The following is a 19,115-nucleotide window of genomic DNA, read 5'->3' as shown; positions in this document are numbered from 1 at the left end:
TGTTCCAGTCCAGGCTTCCAGAGAGGCTGTGCTTCAGCCTGTTTCCAGTTCAGAGCTGGCACTTGGAGCATGCCTTTGCCGGAGAAGCCTGCATCAGCAGTAAGCCTGGGTACTGCAATGCAACCAGCCACACGTTTTCCTTCTTCACCTGATCCTCAGAATAACAGGGTAAGTTTTTAGGGCAGAAGCATTAGTTCACGGACTCATCCAGTGCTCTGGCAGCCCCAGCTTGCGTCAGAACGTCGGGGCCACTGCAGTAAGAACCTCACCACAATTAACAACGCACCACCGAGGGGTTTGTGCAGCAGCAGAGGGACAGCCCAAGACCACACGCAGTTACAGAACTAGATGTTACTGTAGCTATGCTCATCATACTGATGTTGCTAAAAATAAACCAGGAAGACATTCCTCACCTAAGGCTCAGGAGGGTTCTGGTATGTAGCTGAGTCATGCAACAATCATTAAATTAAACACATCTTGATCCCCGGTTTACACTCCATCAGCACAAGCCAAAAAAACAAGCCTTTTGTGCGTATTGAAAAAGCAACACTGCACCCACCGAAACAAGGCACAAGGAAGTAATTTGAAGGTCAAGGTCTCTTGGAAAACAATTGCAGTAGTAAGATCAAATTGCATTAAGAAAGGAGGAATCGAGAACGAGCTCACACACATTTTTTTTCTAAACAGAATTTAAAAGAATGTGTTTAGTGCTTGTGGAAGGCATCAGACAGACAGCAACATCCTCAGTCAACAAAACAGCACAATTCCCCCCAACCCACTAGCACCACACACATTCTGCTCAGCTAACTGCAAGGCTTTGTGCTGCCAATGGGATCATCTGTGCCAGAAGCTTAATGCGATTCATTAGCACTAGGTCAACTCAAAGGTATAACACAAGCTCCATTTTTGATGACTTGTCCTTTTCCCATACCAGTCTCATCATTGAGGACTATATCCCTAGCTGTCATCTGAGCTTATAGCACATGTACGTATGCAGGTATGCATGCAGGTATGGGATGCTAGCTACTCTTTACTCAGGTGTAAGCACGTTCTTGGTAAGAGAAAGCTATCAAATCTGCCTATATGTACAAAAACATTGTGATGTGTGCACTGGTCCCATTTTCCTACCACTGAAGACATTTCTGCTGGCCAATACAGAAGTACAAGGTCATTGTTAGCGTGACTGATTTTCAGGACCTCAGTCCTCAGAACTGCATCCAACAAGCTGAATTAGACTACCCCAAAAATTTCATTCTTTACCACCTTCTCTCTTTTTTACCTATAGCACTTCTCACACACTAAAGATCCTCTTGAAAAGCTTCGTAGTAGCTGCTTACAACGCAGTGATTTCACACAATTTCTACCTACTCCTTTCTACAGTAGACAACAGTGCAAGAACACACCACAGGCATGAGGAAGCAATGTTCTGAGAAGACAGTGCAGCTTTAAGTTATATGTTGGTTTAACTTATACATATGGGAAAGCAAGGATCAACAAGAGTTTAGGAAAAAGATCCCAACTGCTACTGTAATAATAAAATAAAAAAAACCAACACAGAAAAACCCACCAGTTTTCTCAGTTCAATAAATGAAAGACATCCAAATGTTAGTGTGTTCATTTTTTAAAAGCCTGAAGCATTTTAACTTGCATACAGGCACCGTTGGGACAGCAATCTTTCTTTTTCAGCTCCACACTTCAAGAAATGCAGAGTTGGAAAAATAGGCCAGCCACCAGGTAACACCGAGCGTTCAAAGCACCAGCTGCCCGAGTCGCAGTGCATTTGAACTGGCAGAATACAATTCATAGCGTCCTGCAGTCAGTGTGGTCTCACAAAAAGTGAGAGGTCGAGCTCAGATGCATGAACTGCCTGAAACAGGGTGATTTTGCAGATCCACTGTCACAGATCTTCATCTTGTATCCTTCTGATGTATAGGTTTAAACAGGTACTAAGTGAATTCAGGGTGGGATGACAATCCCCTTCCCTGGTCAAGCATCCCTTGCCCTTCCTTCCCCCACTCACAAATGACACCAGCCTCTCCAGCTCTTTCCTTTTCCAGGGAAACTGCTGCATTACTGTCTCCTGCAGGCATCCGCACTCCAGGAGTAAGTAACATCAGAGGAACAGAACTTGGCCACATGTACAAGCTTCAGTTTCAAGTTCAGTCTCAATAAGACCACTGCAAATTCACCTTTCCAGTTTAAAACTCCTTATACAGGTAGAGCTTACTGCTAGGAAAACCTACCAACCCAAGCACTGTGAGCCAGGTTTAAAACTACCTTAAGAGCTCTCACCCCCTAAAGTGCTGTTCGTTTTATCTCACAAATTACTTCAGTATGGAGGTGAATAACCTTACTGCTGCTTTAGGTGTGCAGGAACAGTGTCAGAGGAAAACGGCCAACTTAATGTCAGTCACACTATCTAAAGTTTTTCTTCTAAAGCTTTCTTCTTTCCTGCTAAGCTTTGCATCAAGGTGCAACCTCCGACACACCCGCCTTTGGATATCTCCAAAAGACTCTTCTCTACAGCAATCACACAGGCAAAGAAATGCACCTCCCAGAAGGGCACATAACACCCACCTGATAGCTACAAACACCTCTCTCTTTACAGACACAACACTGCTGCTGAGGGTTCGATGTTCTCCGGGTTTTAGAGGTGGGCAACAGAGAGACAGGATGCACAGAAAGGCTGTGGCAACGCAAGACCCAGTTGCCCAAGTCATCAGCTACAGCCAACGAACCACACAGACAAACTCTGCTTTCCATTATTCTTGTACTCACTTCACAGAAGCCGTAATATCATTAATGGTCATCATTAATGACTGCTGCCATCTGACGAAATAAATCACAGCTTTCACTCAGCCACTCCTGCCCCTCAACTGACTATCGCTGTGCCCTCAACAAGACCAGTGAATTGATCAAAGTCAATTTTAACATGGCAAAAAGGGTAAAAAAAAAAAAAAAAAAAAAAAAAAAAGTATGCAAGGGAAAAGTAAGTTTTCAGCCAAATCATCCTCACATCCATTTTGCGACATAACTGCATGAACACTTGGGTACCAGACAGCGAGGACCCCAGGGTCAGGACAAATGGCTGGGGTTGGAGCAGCCGGACTGCTCCTCTCCAAGCCAATGCCAGCTGAGCGGCATTTGAACAGCTCCTGCGTTTCCTAGAGGATCCTCTATCTGTTACAGCCACCCAGAAATTGAGTTGGACAGCCTTGCAGCAGCGTACAACAGAAGGCACAGGAACAACATTTCACATGCAGCTCAGGTTTGCCATTTCTCAACAAGAGCCCAGGCAGGTCCAGCATGGCTTACTGAGCTACTAATCACCTCAACCAGGGCCATCACTTAGTGACCAAGTCCGACTTTACACTAGAGGCCCCAGTAAGAGCAGAGACCCCTGAAGTAAGAGCTGGACACGTATGCCAGTGGCCAAAAGATCTTGCCTTAAAGGCCTTTAAACCCTTGGGGACCAGGCTGGCTGAGAGGAGAGATGAAACAGACCTCCATGCTGCTCTCACAAACTCCCAGGCATGCGCATGAGGAGGAAAGAACACCCCTCCTTACATCCTCCTTAGGAACCACTTTTCCCTCTGTTCAAAACTATCTAAAAACCCAACCTGAAGGTGTGTCTGCTTCTCCTACCCCTTGGCCAGAGCCCCAGGGTTCACTGCCACAAGACTCCTGGCCAGAGCTCTGATCCTCCACCTTCCCGTGCAGGGCACGGCTCTCCCCACCAGCACTCCCTGAGCACTCCCTGCCAAAGGGCTTTCCGCAGCCAAGAAGTCAAAATCACAGTGGGATTAGCTGTTCACACAGGCGCAGCAGGCATAGCCAGAACGATCAGCATTAATTACAGGAGTGTTTGAAGGGGAATTAAGCCTCATGTCTCTGGGACTAGGCTAGTTTAATGATCAGAGGCAAATACTCAGGGGCTGAAAATGGGACAGTACCCCACGTGCCTCTTTCCCATTGAGGCTGGCCAAATTCAGGGTATCAAGAGACCTTTGGTGTCCTCAGGACTCTGAGTTCAGACAGCCCTTTTGGTAGCTGAGCCCTTCCACCCCCACTCCCCCAGAGGCTGCCAGGAGCTGCACAGACTCCAGAGGTTATCCCCCTGCTTCTCCCACGACATCGCTTTGCCACATACACCCATCTAGCTTGCCCCCTACTCTACTCCCCCATCTAGCTTGCCCCCTACTCTACCCCCGAGGATACCACCAAAGCACGTTTGCATTGAGAATCAGCGGGAAAGTTTAATTGAAAGCCTGGCAAATTGGGCATGTGATGAAGGAAAGCCAGAATTCCTGAAAAGGAAGCAGTTTGCAAAAAAACCATAAAGCTGCAGCTCCAAACTCCACAGGCTTTACACAGCTTACCCTCCATGTTGCCTTTGTTTAAACAGTGGTCTATCCATGCTCTCTATCCGGTCTCTCCCACACAGCACACTGCACATCCTCCCCTACTCCTCCCACCCACAGATAAACAAGCTCTGGAAACAAAGCTTGAGCAGATAACTGTGGAAGCCCTGAAAGAAGGACAATGCTATTCCCTGTGGAGAATCAAAGATACCCACATAAATGAAGCTGTCTGCTTGGGATGCTGCTGTTTTGGTCTCTTGAGGATAGGATCAAGTATGTGCCTTACAATTAATTTCTTTGTTATTTGTGTAACACATCCTTATTTCTATCCACTGGAATTACTAATAGCTTAATTCACTCTTTTTTTTTTTTTTTGTTCTTGTTTAACTCCTGTTGGGTAAAAGAGCCTGAAATGCAATTTACACTGACAAGGTAAAGCGGCCTTACAGTAAACACATACCTAGCCCTTCGCATTCCCTCCAATGATCAGAAACAATAAACCAGATATTTATGAAACAGAAAGGTCAATCAGGGATGCACTTCTGCAGGGGACAGATGCGTGTTACAGCGAGGAGGTGGGAAAGTTGGAGACACGGTGCTGTTGGCCTAAAGGGGTTTTGGTTATGAACTGCGCGGAAGGCACCACCACTGCAGTGAAAATCCAGACAGGGCTCGTTCTCTGCTCATCCGACAGTGAGCTGTGCAGTCACCCCGCAATGTTTTATTGATAAGGTTCCTCCAATTTTGTGTTAGTCAGGCACATGCAATCAACCATCAAAAATCGGATCTATAGCACAGGTGGTTTTAAATTAGACACAAAAGCACGTGGCCTAGAAAACGCAGGACAGCTGGCAAGGCGCAGAACAGACTCAAGACGCTAACCTTGAGTTAGCATTAGGAGGCAAGGATTACAACACACTGCATTAATACAGAGGAACATCTTGCCAACGAGAAAGCAATCAAGGAATAAGTGACTGAAGGCAACCCCTACAACAATCAGGCCTCGACCTCAAAAGCCACAGGCAGTTTTTAAAGGAGATGCCACCAAAGAACTCCTGTGACTGTGAATACATAAACTACTTCCACAACTTTAGTCACACACCTGAAGCAGTAAGGCAGTATTTGCAAAAGCTCTCCCCGCAGGAAGCCCACTTCTCAAAATTGGGCAGCCCTAAAGGCAGCAATAAGCATACTAAGCATCATCTGAGCTGCCGTGATTAACCGACTTCTCCGATTGACTGTTTAATACAGCTTTGTTTGTTTGCTTTCCTTCTTACCTGCTGATGTTGCCTGGCTCCTGCTGTGATAGACTTGACAAGAGTATCTGCTAGTGGTTTACACATGATCTGTAACAAAGAAAGACCCAGTCTCTTATTAGTGGTTTGCTGACAGGTTTGTTTTTCAAGCAAAACAGTCTATATTTTACACAGCTTCTCAAGTAAGAAGAAAACGCCACAAGAAAGAAAAGTGCTCACAGATCAGCAACAGCTTATTTGAAAATTAACAGCTTTGCTCACACCAGCCCTGAGTGAAATCTTGATCACAACGAAATCAGCAGCAAAACTCTTAACTTGGAAAAATCAGACAAAGATTTCACCTCCTGTGTTCTGCCCGGTTCTTGATTTAAGTCTGCATCTGCCTGATACTTTATGCAGGCAGTTCACTTCGTGCAGAGGAACAGTCTCAGAGGCAAAGGAAAACATGCTGAGTTAGACTGGAAATGTCAGAGCTTGGGAAAAGATGTGAACCCACATGCTAAAGGAACCAGAAACAACTGCGTGAGGAGGTAAGCCTCCCTGGAGACAGGTTATCTTAAAGTTGTCCCTTGCAATGAGTCTTGATCAAAATGACCTTTCTAGAGGTGTAATTGTCAGCAAAGCTTGATCAACCTCTGTTCTGGCCTAATCCACCAATTTCTATGTTTATAGGCAAAATACTTCCAAATTGAGGGGCACAAGAAATGAGAAAGCATCTGCATTGCAAATTCTTTACAGGCAAACCTCTAATGTCTTCTGTCAGGCACTGGAAGGTATGGCCCTGGCAAAGCATGGACAGCAGTTTGCTGCACAGTTCACTGACATCTTGTGCAGATGGTTATTCCAACCACACTAGGACGACGACTACTAAAAGAACAGATAGCTCTAGCAAGTGGGCAAAGCCCAGCTTTAAGCAGGCCAGTATCTGGTATCTGTGTTTATTATTACCTTTGTGATTACCTAAAAGGGATGAGCTTAAAGATTTTAAAAGACGTTTCTGCAAGAAAAAGTCATGTGGAATCCACAGGCTCGAGAAACCTGCAGATGGGATCTTAAGCTTGCTGTCCATGTGGGCAGCACACAACCCTTCTCCTCCCCCTATTTCACTAACTCACGTAGGTGCCATCGTGGGCTCGTGTGCTAAGGAACCTGATATGCAAAAAAACTCTCTCCTGAATAGATTCCCTCAGAGTTGGAAAGCATCTTCCCCCAGTTACACAAACCTATGTCTCCTCCCACCCTCCTGTCAGGCATCAATGCTAAAAGGTTGAAGCCCTAGAGAAAGGATTTCTGGCTACTGTCTCTACCTCATTCTGACTTAAAAAACCCTGAAGAACTGTATGACATTCAGATACAAGGCTTGTTTCTTAAAAACTGTCTGTCCTCATAGTGGAGACCAGCTACAGGCATAGGTCAAGTTTGCAGGAAATACCTCAAACATTTCAGACACTGGCACTGTGAACATCCAGCTTGCAGATTACATTCCAATTAGACTCTACGCTCTAGAGCCTTCTTGGAAGAAAACTGAGAAACTGAGCAAGCAGTCAGAGCAAAGCCAGACAGGAGCTACACTGGCTGTTTAAACAAGCTGGCCTCTTCTGCCTTTGTGCAAACCTTGCTCATCCACATCTTCAATACTGGTTAAAAATTAGACCTTCTTAGGCTATGCTTTAAAGGGCAACCTTCTGTTCATCTGTGTTCTCCATGCAGTATCCCAATCCAAACCACAAATGAGATCCTGGCCTGCTGCAATGTAGCTATCAAAACATACAGTATTAAGAGTCTGAGCAGGTGAAGATCCTAGGAAACCTTACAGCAGTTTTAAAAGCCTGCAATAAAGTAGGGAAGTTTCTCTCCCTACTTTCCCCAGAATTACAACTGTACTTTGGTGCCACCAGAAGACAACATACCACGCAGTCAGCAACACTTACCGGGAAGCGTTTGAAGAGATCATGGAACATGGAGCTTGTAAGGGCACTATTCCGTTTAGTCAGGAATTGTGTCAGCGCTTGATGATATATTGCAGTCACCCTCTCCACATCCAAACAACCTGTGCTCAAAAGCTACAGGGAGAAAGGAGAACAAAATTTTTTCCAGTGAAACACAAGGATGAATTACTAGCAATGAAGTAATTCATTTCAACCAGTTCACACAGATTTTTCCAGCAACTAGATACTCTTGGGTCGTTTATACGATACAGACCTATGAGATACAACACTCAACCATGAAGAAAGAACAAAGTGGGCCCCAAACTTGCTCTCTCAAGTACTGATAGCCGTATGACCACATTAGTGAAGGGCAGCACAGCTTTCTAGTAAGACTACATACACTGCATGTCGTGTGGGGGCTGTACTTCTAGGGTTGTGTGCAGGTCTAACATATTAGGTTCACAGAGCACTCAAAGACCATCCTGCAGCAGCTGTGCACATGGTGTTCTCAGCTGTAGAGCTATCTGAATCTGTAGATATTAGTGTATGTAGGCATCTAGATCTACATCCACTTAGCAGCTATGTCCAGGATTTCTCGGTACCCAGCAGACGAACCCTAGCTCTGATCAGGGATCCAGCAATCCCAGAACTGTGTAAATGCTCTAACATCCCCCTCTGGTGGGGAACACGAAACCCAGACGTGCAGCAGCCAGCCGAAACCTGCACAGGCCATGTGGATCTAAACTAACATCCCAGGGGCGAATGAATAGCCAAGTGTGGAGCATCACATCCTGACACTCCTGACTGTTCTCATACTGCCAGGGAAGCACATCTCTGGGGAGAAAGAAAACGTAAGGCTGAGGAGGTCAAAGCTGTGATCTTCACAATAGTGTATGGGCCTTTCATGAACCTCTGCCCAAGCAATTTTTCCATGGCAATGTAGGAAGTTAAAGCCATGTTAATGTTGTGTCCTGTTCTCAGGTCGAACTCACAGTGTTACTGCAGCTGAACGCAGGCTAGAGTGGAACCGGGGAGATGGATCTTGAAATACACGTGACCTCCATTTCCTAGCAAAGTGTCTATACTTAACACTTGACTTACACATCTGCAGGGAAAAAAATGATTCCTCCTCCCATGCAGATGTTTACTGTAAAAAATTTCTTCTGTAGTAACAGGCTTTTCCATAAATTTGGCCACCACATCGTAGGGTCTGCTCTAGTTCCATTTTGCTGCTTACTGAAAAGCTCCAGATTATGCTCACTGGAAACACACCGCACCTTTGTCTCTGGTTCCCCACTACAAAACCTTCCCGGCCTCAACACAATGTCAGCATCGGCAGCATCACACAAACTGAACTGTGTCACTTCCCTCAAACTGGCAACTCACTTCAGCTGCTGGCTGCGTCCTTGGCTGGTCAAGACCACAGCTCTGTTCCCGCAGGAATAACAGCCTTCCCTGTGAAGCTGCACAAGGATGCTGTGAAGCATCTAGCCTCAACGTCAAGTACGTTGTTTATATTCTCCACAAATCTCTCACTGTGTTTTTCTTTCCAGAAAGGCCCAGCACAGAACAAGAGCTGCTTGATTAACACTCTCAGTCTCTCACTAAGCCTTAGAAACATTGGCTATGTCTTCAGCTGCTAATATATCTCAATGTTTGTAACCTCCAGGTCCTCGCTTGTCATAAGATAGCCCTGTTTATTTTCTTCCCCCACAAAATGTCAACAGGATTAAGACACTAATTCCTGTACACAATTTCAGAGGTTCAGAGGCAAGTATCAGGCTAGCTGGTGAAACACTACTTGCTAGGTTTCTAGTGGAGGTGACTGGACCAGGCTGCCCAATATACAGGGTTGCCAAATTCAGAGACCTGTGAAATTCAGCACAGATAGCAGGTGAAAGGGAACCAGACAGTAAGGCTCCCCGAATAACAGACATCCATAGCACAACTAGATGAAGAGTCCCCCTGCAAACAACTACCACTGAAATCAGGGCTGCTCCACACTGTCTTCACCCTGATAACTCAGCCCAAACCTCAGAGGGATAGGTGGTCACTCATCCACCACTGTCCTGTGCCTCCCTGCTCCTCAGCACCCTCCCAGAAAACAACTGCACAAGGTGCACAAGTCCATGGGACCTGATGAGAAGCATCCGTGGGTCTTGAGGGAACTGGCTGATGAAGTGGCCAGGCCACTCTCCATCATATTTCAGAAGTCCTGGCAGCCTGGTGAAGTTCCCGCTGACTGGAAAAGGGGAAACATAACCCCCATTTTTAAGAAGGGTAAAAAGGAAGACCCAGGGAACTACAGGCTGGTCAGTCTCACCTCCATGCCTGGCAAGATCATGGACCAGACCCTCCTGGAGACTATGCTCAGGCACATGGAAAATAAGGAGGTGACTGGTGACAGCCAACACGGCTTCACTAAGGGCAAATCGTGCCTGACAAATTTGGTGGCCTTCTGTGATGGGGTTACAGCCTCCATGGATAAGGGAAGGGCAACTGACGCCATCTACCTGGACTTGTGCAAGGCATTTGACACTGTCCTGCACGACATCCTTGTCTCTAAATTGGAGAGACATGGATTTGATGGATGGACCACTTGGTGGATAAGGAATTGGCTGGATGGTCGCACTCAAAGAGTTGTGGTCAACAGCTCAATGTCCAAGTGGAGAACGGTGACGAGTGGCGTTCCTCAGGGGTCGGTACTGGGACCGGCACTGTTCAACATCTTTGTTGGCAACATGGACAGCGGGATCGAGTGCACCCTCAGCAAGTTCGCCGACGACACCAAGCTACGTGGTGTGGTCGACACGCTGGAGGGAAGGGATGCCATCCAGAAGGATCTTGACAGGCTGGAGAGGTGGGCCCGTGCAAACCTCATGAAGTTCAACAAGGCCAAGCGCAAGGTCCTGCACATGGGTCGGCACAATCCCAGGCACGACTATAGGCTGGGCAAGGAATGGATTGAAAGCAGCCCCGAGGAGAAGGACTTGGGGGTATCGATTGATGAGAAGCTCAACGTGAGCCGGCAGTGTGCGCTTGCAGCCCAGAAAGCCAACCGTGTCCTGGGCTGCATCAAAAGAGGCGTGACCAGCAGGTCGAGGGAGGTGATCCTGCCCCTCTACTCCGCTCTGGTGAGACCCCACCTGCAGTACTGCGTCCAGCTCTGGGGGCCCCAGTACAAGAAAGACATCGAGCTGTTGGAGAGAGTCCAGAGGAGGCCACGAAGCTGATCGGAGGGCTGGAGCACCTCTCCTATGAGGACAGGCTGAGAGAGTTGGGGTTGTTCAGCCTGGAGAAAAGGCGGCTCCAGGGAGATCTAATTGCGGCTGACCAGTACCTGAAGGGGCCTACAGGAAAGATCGTGAGGGACTGTTTGTCAGGGAGTGTAGTGACAGGACAAGGGGTAATGGGTTCAAGCTGAAGGAGGGTCGATTTAGATTAGATATTAGAAAGAAATTCTTTACTGTTAGAGTGGTGAGGCACTGGAACAGGTTGCCCAGAGAGGCTGTGGAGGCCCCATCCCTGGCAGTGTTTAAGACCAGGCTGGATGGGGCTTTGGGCAATGTGGTCTAGTGGAGGGCGTCCCTGCCCATGGCAGGGGGGTTAGAACTAGATGATCTTTGAGGTCCCTTCCAACCCTAACTATTCTATGATTCTATGATTCTAATATAACTGAGAGTGACTGCCAAGAGGTTAATGGAGAAAACAGCAAATCAGCCAGAAGAGCAGCATAAATACACATCAGGCTTCTTAGGCAATTAACCTGGATCTACTGTACATCAGCAGCCCCTGGTGGCTATGGGCAAGCAGGAGGATGAGGGCCAGAAGGGGATGGGGAATGTGACAGCTTTACGGAAAAGAAGTCACGTAGACAGGTATCTGCAGGCAGCACGAAGAGCGAGACTGAATAAGCAAGGCCCACTCAGCAAAATGGGGTAATGCAACTTTACTCGCAAAAAACACTGCCTCAAGAGCAGCCTGCTGTCTTACCTGGCCAGCCTGAGGGATGGCGGTGCTCTGTTTCTCTGGCAGAGGGGCAGGAGGAGCTGATGACTTATCGGGCGTGTTTCCTCTCAACACTTTGAGCAGGTATAAGGAGGCACTTAAAAAGAAAAGGAAAAGGGGAGAACATAGCAATTACCACAGTGTTGTGGTACCACTGCAAAGCCACCCGAAAGCAGAAGCTATGTGATGCAGGCAGCTCATTTTGTACCAAGGAGCATTAAAGAGTCCAGGAGGGCCCCTTCTCTCAGTCTAACCCACTCTTGCCAGATCTAAAGACAAATAAATCTTAGGAGGCTGCATCATCTCATTATCTGTCACTGCAGTCACAGACATCCCCCCCACCAGCCTGGTTCCCTCAAGTTCATGCTGCTTGCTATCAGTTCTGACCAGCACTGCTCAAGGACTCCTGCATTCACCCAGGATTTCAGAGCCCGCACAGCTCAGCCAGCGCTGCAGTGCAGCCCCTCAGCCCAGGCTGCTGTGTGCCTGGAGAACTCGGGCACATCAACCGAGAGAGCGCGCAGACAGTCTGCTGCTTTTCAGAAATGTTGTATTAACCGGACGCGGCTGCACACAGGACTGCCAGGAGGCTGTCAGGGAGCCACACAGCACGCACGGCCAGCCCCGCATTGCCAGGAAGTACCACGGTTCCTGCACAGCGACGGGCCAGGCGTGCTGCGGAGCCAACGCTGCCCGATGGCACTGGGTTGACCACACAACATGGTACCCACTGTGCACACGGTTGTGTTGAGAAATACCAGACGGAGTATAAAAGCCTTCTTGAAATTGCCTGCAAGTCACGAGAGCACCTACTGGTAAACGGCACTCCCATTTACACCAGGAAACAGTGAGATTGCTCCTGTTTCCTAACAAATACAAAATGGCTTATCCTAATTCACCTGTATTCAGTGGCAAAGGAGGAAACACCAGTCAGGACCCATAATCATTATTGTCCTCATCATGTCATTGTTGACACAAGAAACCAGAGTATTTGCAGAATGATCATTTCAGATGGACTATAAATCACACTCATCCCCACACTGAATCACACACAATTCATTACTTCCTAACGAAGCCTCAAGGAAGTGCTTCCCATCACTATCAGCAAAACTGTACTAGACTATTTCTGTAAAACAGAGCCCACAGAAGATGATCACCAAAATACAGGCATCTGTTTGAAAATGCTTCAGACCCCAGGATGTCCTCATCTAAGACACAGATGCTGGCAACCAGCCTTCATCGAATCTCTCGCTTCTCCGAACCATTTTAACATGCAACATTATGCCTGCTTACAGGCCAGCCATGGTCACAGCACCGAGTAGACACTCCTTTTTAACACTCACCTGAAATAATAGAGAGCCACTGAAGAGTCAGTGTGCTTGCAGGCTTTCTTCACAAGCCTCTCCACAAACGCATGCAAATCTTCTTGCAGGGCATCCACTCTCTTGCAGTACTGCTTCATTCGGCACAACGAGTTCCTGAAAGAGCATTAAAAACAAACCCCAAAGCCATTACCTACAGAAAGAGCTCTGCGAAACAGATGGCTGTGAACCCTTATCACTGGGCTCAGGGCAACACATGAACAAAACCAGTGCGAGCTGCGGGCCGCAGAAGAGGCAGTCATTGCTGTGGCAAGAGGGGTGAGGAAACATACTGCTCTTTGCCTCCAAGCACCTATTTAGGTGCCAGTTAACCTTCCTCCAGAGCTCCCACAAAGGGGATTCTCTGCCTCAAACCCCGTTTCTGCAGACTGCTTCTTAACAGGGGGTAGAGAGCAGCACTGAAAATGCTTTACAGCAGTGCTGGGGACATCAGGGAGCGGTGTACAGCAGACACCTCATGTCACACACCGTGCATTACGTCCGTGGCTAGCCTGTATCATGTCTCACTTCTGAGTGTGAACAGACAGAATTTGCACTCTGCCTGTCTCAGTAATAACATGTTGGGAGTTTCGTTCCAGCCACAGCAGTGACTCTGTAAGCCTAGGGACCTGTTGCATGGTCTGACTCAGGGGTCAGAGGCCTGTGGAGATACTCAGTGACATGGCACAGTGCCTGCAATATCAATGTTTGTTCTTAAGGTTTCCACCTGCAGACAGGTTTGGTACTTGAAGTCCCTTAGACTAGAAAACCTAGATCCTAATTTCTTTCCTGCAGGTTATGACTAAGCATTGTGTGTGTGTGTGTTCTTCGGGGATTCAATCAACACCCCTGGTGTCTATCAAAAGACATTGCCTATTATCTGGAGGACTAAGGACACTTACTTGAAAATATTGGCTGTTTTCTGGAGGAAATCAACCTCCTGCTTGTCAGAGTCTGAGCTCATGCATTGTTCAATCACCCGAAGCAGGGGCTCAATGATGTCAAACACCAAAGGGTTCTCTGATTGCTTAGTCAGGAACACTTCAATCAGATCCAGCACCTGCAAACACAGAGTTACTGACACCAGAACTAATGCAGACAGGGAAACATGATGGATCTACCCAGAGCAGCTCTGTCAGACTGGAGAGGGCTACATAGCAGCTGGAGGAGGCTGAAGGAAACTATTTGCAACTGAGATCTGTACCTCTTCTGTTATCGTTTGTACTGCTAGGGCATGAGAGATGGAAAACTAAAAATTTGAAACTGAAAATTAAAGACTTTCTACTGACTTCAGCCTATTTTGTGCAGTGATGCCATTTAGAAACAGCAGTTCTGAGAATCACTGCCACTTGGCCAGACCTGCAGTCACTACAACTTGGCGCAGATCTCTGTTAGCACCATGGACTGATAGCTCTCAGCCCTGCAAGCCCCTCTGATTTCCAGAGACTGCATTAAGCATAAAGTCAGCCTCTTACAGCACAGCATCAGAATGAAAACACAGTAAAGCCAACGGCTCGCTACACCATTCAGCCTTCATCTTGGCTAACCTGACACCAGATGTTTCTGTACGTGAGTGGCTGGAGCTGTCCCTGGATGCCCGAATATCCTGGACAGTCCATGCTGACACCAGGTGGCCTGAAGTCAGTATTACAGCTACAAATAACCAGGGGGTGTTAACCATAATCCTCTTGGTCTTATTAGCATAACAAGCCAAAAAAACCAGCTTACATTGCAAAGTTACCAGAGGGCTTTTATGCATGTCACACTAAGGCACATCAAGCTTGCCCAGTTTACAGAAAATGGCAGGCGTGGGTAAGGATCTAATAAACTGAACAATTTCAGATCAGCAAATGGAAACTGCAGTTCACTTTTTGATAGCACAGTCCTGTTTGTTTTGAAGTAGGCATGTGAAGCCCCCAATCACTGACTATGATCTTGCTGTGCCAGGTGCTGTACAAAGCCAGAACAATCCAGTCCCAACCACCAGGAGCTTATAGCATACAGGAATGTCCAAGCTGTTTAGTGTTAGGTAGCTCACAGCATGCAGTAGGCTACAACTAACGTGCTAGTAAGCCAGAAGTCTTCACATGAAGCACGTATCTCCCACCTTAATCTTGAAATCCCTCCTCAGGATCTTCTCCTTCCGCATCCTGTCTTTCTCATCCTTCTTTGCCTGGATTCGTTTCTGCTGCTCCGCAAAAAGGGCTGAGATGTTCTTGTCAAGAGCCATCATAGCTTCATCATCCAGCTCTTCATCACTCTCATCTCCTCCCTTTTGTTTTCAGAATGCAAAAACATGTCATTTCACATATTTCAGACAGTGGGAATAGAACCACAGCCAAGATCAGACTCACAGGAGGGATGTAGCTACCTCTAGACCCAGAATAGCACATGGGGAGGAAAAACAAATGCTCAGACGCATGAGAAATCTAGCTCTTACTTCCTATCAGGTAATCCTGGCTGCACAGAACTAACATACAGAGCTAGAGGATCAGGAGAGGGAAGAGGCTGAGGTTTTGACACTGACTCCCTCTGTGCTGTTGCTCCTTCAGTAAAAGGTTAATATGTTATTATGTCCATAGCCTTTACAGGAATCATGAAACCATGCTCAGCGCTGCTACAAGAAGTCTCCAGAGTGGCCTACAGGGATCACACTCCTCCACACAGGCCAGTCAACACAGGCACCATGTAACTGGACCTCAGGGCTTCAGTTCACATCAATCTCGTTTATTACAGGCAGGAATACAAGCTCTATCAGACTAGACTGGACAAGCCAAAGCTCTCAAGACACACTAACAACAAATAAAAGAACAAGCAACTTATTCCCAGAGCTTGCTTTGAAGATCCTGACTTCCTGCTTCAAACGCCATACAAAGATGACTGCCAGGGTTATCGCTGCATGGGCTCAGACAGGATGAGGATGTTAGATAATCGTTCACCACCCCAAACCTCCTGGTATCTGTATCAAGGTAAGCAGTGAAAACATACCAATGCATTCCCTGCTTGGAGAACATTCATCAGCTGACTGCGAAAATCATCATCAACTTCTTCATCCTTTTCCTCATCTCCACTGTCGTTCTCTTCCTCAGTGTCGCCTTCATCCGAGGAGTCCTCGCTTCCTTCCTTGTCCTGAGGAAGAAAAGTTCATCTCCTGACCTCACCGTTCTTCAGGCCCTACTCAATTCTCTGGTGTGTCACTGTTCCAAATAAAAACTCAAGCCTCCCCTCACCCCACTGCCTTGCTTCCAGCCCTCAGACAACAAGATACCAGGTCTTCATAACAGCTAAAAGCAGAACATAATACAGACTTCTCTGTCATATTAAATGAGTCTCAAAAAGAGGCTTCCAAGGAACATCTGAAGTAACAGCCCCCATCTGATTCTCCTTTCTGCTAATGCTTGTAATGCTTTGTGACTCCAATCTCTGCAGTTCTTAGAACTCGGCATCTTGAATTCAGATGGCTGTGCATCACAGCAACGATTCAGTCTGTGGCTGCAAAAGAGAGGCCTGTGCTAATTGCAAGATGCAGTCATTTGTTCTCAGGAAGGCATCTATTCAAACAGCCATACCTGCAACGGCATTTTCCTTTAAGGCCAAGAGATTAATAAACATGCACTTCCAACAAGCCATTTGTGTGTTGCACTTTTTAGAAGAAATCTTAACAGAGCAACAGCCATTTTACTCAAGATAGAGAAATGCAATTACGTCTATTACCACAGATCAGGAGAAACATTATTTTTTGAACAGTGAAGGTCTGAAGACTATTTGCCACTGGCAATGGCACATCAATTACCGTGTGCTGTGCAGATTTGATCTTTTTGTCTGATTCTTCCATCACAACAACAGCACTTTCTTCATTTTGCTCTTGGTATGGGTCAAGAACCTGCAAAAAAGAGGGACTTGCATTTTTTCGGTGTTTTGTTTGGATGCATTTCTTGTGTACAACAGACAGGAATTTCAGCACGGTAAGCCAGTTGAATAACAAAATAGTAAGTAAGGGCATTCAACTTTCTGGCTTATAATACCACGTTTGGTAATATGCTGAGTTCTTTCTATAAGAAACAAAAAAGGTGGAGAAAACTGAAGAGGTTGGTGACATCACATATTTTGATTTGTTACAAATGAAGTATTAGGTTCATCCATATAAAGTACCTGACAGCTCATCTTTGCAATCCACATACTACTCTTTCAGAAGACACCACCTTACCCAGTGGTATGACCAATTCAGATTTTCAGTCTCACTTATTTTTAGCACCTCTATGCTTAGCCTTTCTAGAAAAAAGTAGTTGTTACCATTTACATTCACGTATAAAATGTACCATGTAAACTGACCCTGGAATTTCTTCAGCCTAAAACTACCAAAGAATACAGTTTAAAGTTAGCAGATCGCAGGCTCCCATAAAACAAAACAAACAAACAAACCTCTCTGTAAGCTACATTTAAAATTCAGGAGCTCATAGTGTCAAACATTTTCTAAATCAAGGAGGCTTTTATTTAATCACAAAATAGAGACATGCTTGTATATCTGTTAGGAAAAAGATGTGCAAACAGTACAATGCCCTGCTAGTGCCTCACTTACATCCAGGATCAGCTGCAAGCCCCTCTTGGTCAGATTAGGGCATATCCGTACAAACACACTCTTGGAAATCCGACGTATGAGTAGGCTGGGCTGAGCAAGGAGGGAGAGAAGGATTTCCACCATCACCTCAACCCATCCTGGCTCTGCATTGTCTGCACAGGAACAATCAATAACAGGAAGGGAAAAAAAATCACTGCGCTGGCGCATTAATAACAGACAGCAGAAAAATTCACCAGGGAAAAGAAGACCATCCTTCTAGTTGATTATTAGAAGTACTCATTCAGCAACAAGAGCAGAAATAATCAAGTATGAAGCTAAAGATTGTAACTGCATTGGAAGGCTACTAGCTGCAGGGAGAAACATGCTTGAAATTGTCTTTAGGCCACTGTAAAGCCTTACCAGGGAACAAAACCTACTATTCATTAAATCATTACTTAGATTAGCAGTTCTGCAAATCATGCCCAATGAAATCATGAGTCACAGCAGACCATGAAAAGTGCTGAGATTTAAAACTGGGCCATTAGTCCAAAAGTTTGGGAGTCCTGCTGTACATACAACCAAGCCACCATAGAATTACAGCTTTTATTTTCACAGTACCCTCAAATTTACACAGAGATTTAAGGAGAACAAGACCGCCATAGTTAGAGAGGAAGTCAAAAGACCAAGCCAGACTCTTTCCTGGTCGAGTTACAAACCTAGCTCTGCAGACCCTAAATGAGCACTAGCCTAAATCAGCAAACAGGCAGTATCTACACACAGGACACATTTAGTTTGCCCAGAACTTGAGCTCTGAAAGGAGCAAGTTTCAGGCCTGCCAGCCATTAGGAGAGCCCACAGCTTTGCTTGGCAGAGAGATACCACCACTTCAGTCAAGCTCTTGGCCAGCACTGAACAAGGACTCAAAGAGAGTGAACTCCCTCGGATGCTGCTCATCTGAGCAATGGCCAGCTATCCTTTAAGAGGCGGGCAGGAACGCAACACACTGAGGATGTGGATGGAGAGCTGGAGGAAGAGGCAAGAGATTTAGAAAGCCAAGGAAAGAGAATGGAGGAGAGTGGATTCTCCTGGGGATAAGTGCATCTAGCCAGAAGCGATACAGTCAGAGTGCTTCACTCATGCAGAATTGACATCTTCTGTCTTTTGACAGACCGTTAACAATCCCACTCCATTTCTTTCTGTACGAAGGACTCACCAGTCTTTTTCTTCTTAGGTTCTTTGCTGAATGCCTTCTCTGTGCAGCTCAGAAGGTCACTCAGAACATCCATTGTTTCAGATGGATTCTGTTTGATCACAAGCAAAAAGTAAACACCTTCTCTGAATTCCCCACTACCAAGAGCAACAGAAGGAATATGCCCCAAATCTAAGGAGCTCTCTAAATAGGTAGAGATATTAAGATCAGCTACTACAACCCCTTTGCAGAAGAAAATATGAATCTAAGTCAAAATTGCTCCACTCAGCAGCAAATCAAGGGCAAAACTAATGCTCAGGCCAAGCTTTGCCCCTGTAAGTTGCCTACAGTCAGTGCAAGAATCACAGTTTATTAGCTGCCAATTGCTCATTTCTAGAAGCTCGAGGCTGTGAAAGACTGGACCTCTGAACACAAAGAAACTATCCAGCTCAGT

The 19,115-nt window shown here is 46.3% G+C and overlaps 1 protein-coding gene across 1 annotated transcript in view; it reads right to left on the bottom strand.

Annotated features, from left to right (window-relative positions):
• MYBBP1A (MYB binding protein 1a) overlaps nucleotides 1-19,115 on the bottom strand; it is a 62,171-nt gene that overhangs the window by 31,437 nt on the left and 11,619 nt on the right. Inside the window, exons 14-23 of the mRNA XM_054847743.1 lie at nucleotides 18,686-18,773; nucleotides 17,494-17,645; nucleotides 16,708-16,797; nucleotides 15,903-16,043; nucleotides 15,022-15,186; nucleotides 13,817-13,974; nucleotides 12,897-13,031; nucleotides 11,539-11,650; nucleotides 7,549-7,680; nucleotides 5,639-5,707 (exon numbers count right to left, since the gene is read on the bottom strand). Of these exons, the coding sequence (XP_054703718.1) occupies nucleotides 5,639-5,707; nucleotides 7,549-7,680; nucleotides 11,539-11,650; nucleotides 12,897-13,031; nucleotides 13,817-13,974; nucleotides 15,022-15,186; nucleotides 15,903-16,043; nucleotides 16,708-16,797; nucleotides 17,494-17,645; nucleotides 18,686-18,773 (1,242 nt within the window). The remainder of the gene's footprint in view (nucleotides 1-5,638; nucleotides 5,708-7,548; nucleotides 7,681-11,538; nucleotides 11,651-12,896; nucleotides 13,032-13,816; nucleotides 13,975-15,021; nucleotides 15,187-15,902; nucleotides 16,044-16,707; nucleotides 16,798-17,493; nucleotides 17,646-18,685; nucleotides 18,774-19,115) is intronic.

The sequence above is a fragment of the Grus americana genome, chromosome 19 (assembly GCF_028858705.1).
Source record: "Grus americana isolate bGruAme1 chromosome 19, bGruAme1.mat, whole genome shotgun sequence".
In the NCBI taxonomy this organism is placed as follows: domain Eukaryota; kingdom Metazoa; phylum Chordata; class Aves; order Gruiformes; family Gruidae; genus Grus; species Grus americana.
The sequence above is the reverse complement of the archived record's forward strand: the minus strand, read 5'-3'. Positions and strand labels throughout refer to the sequence as shown.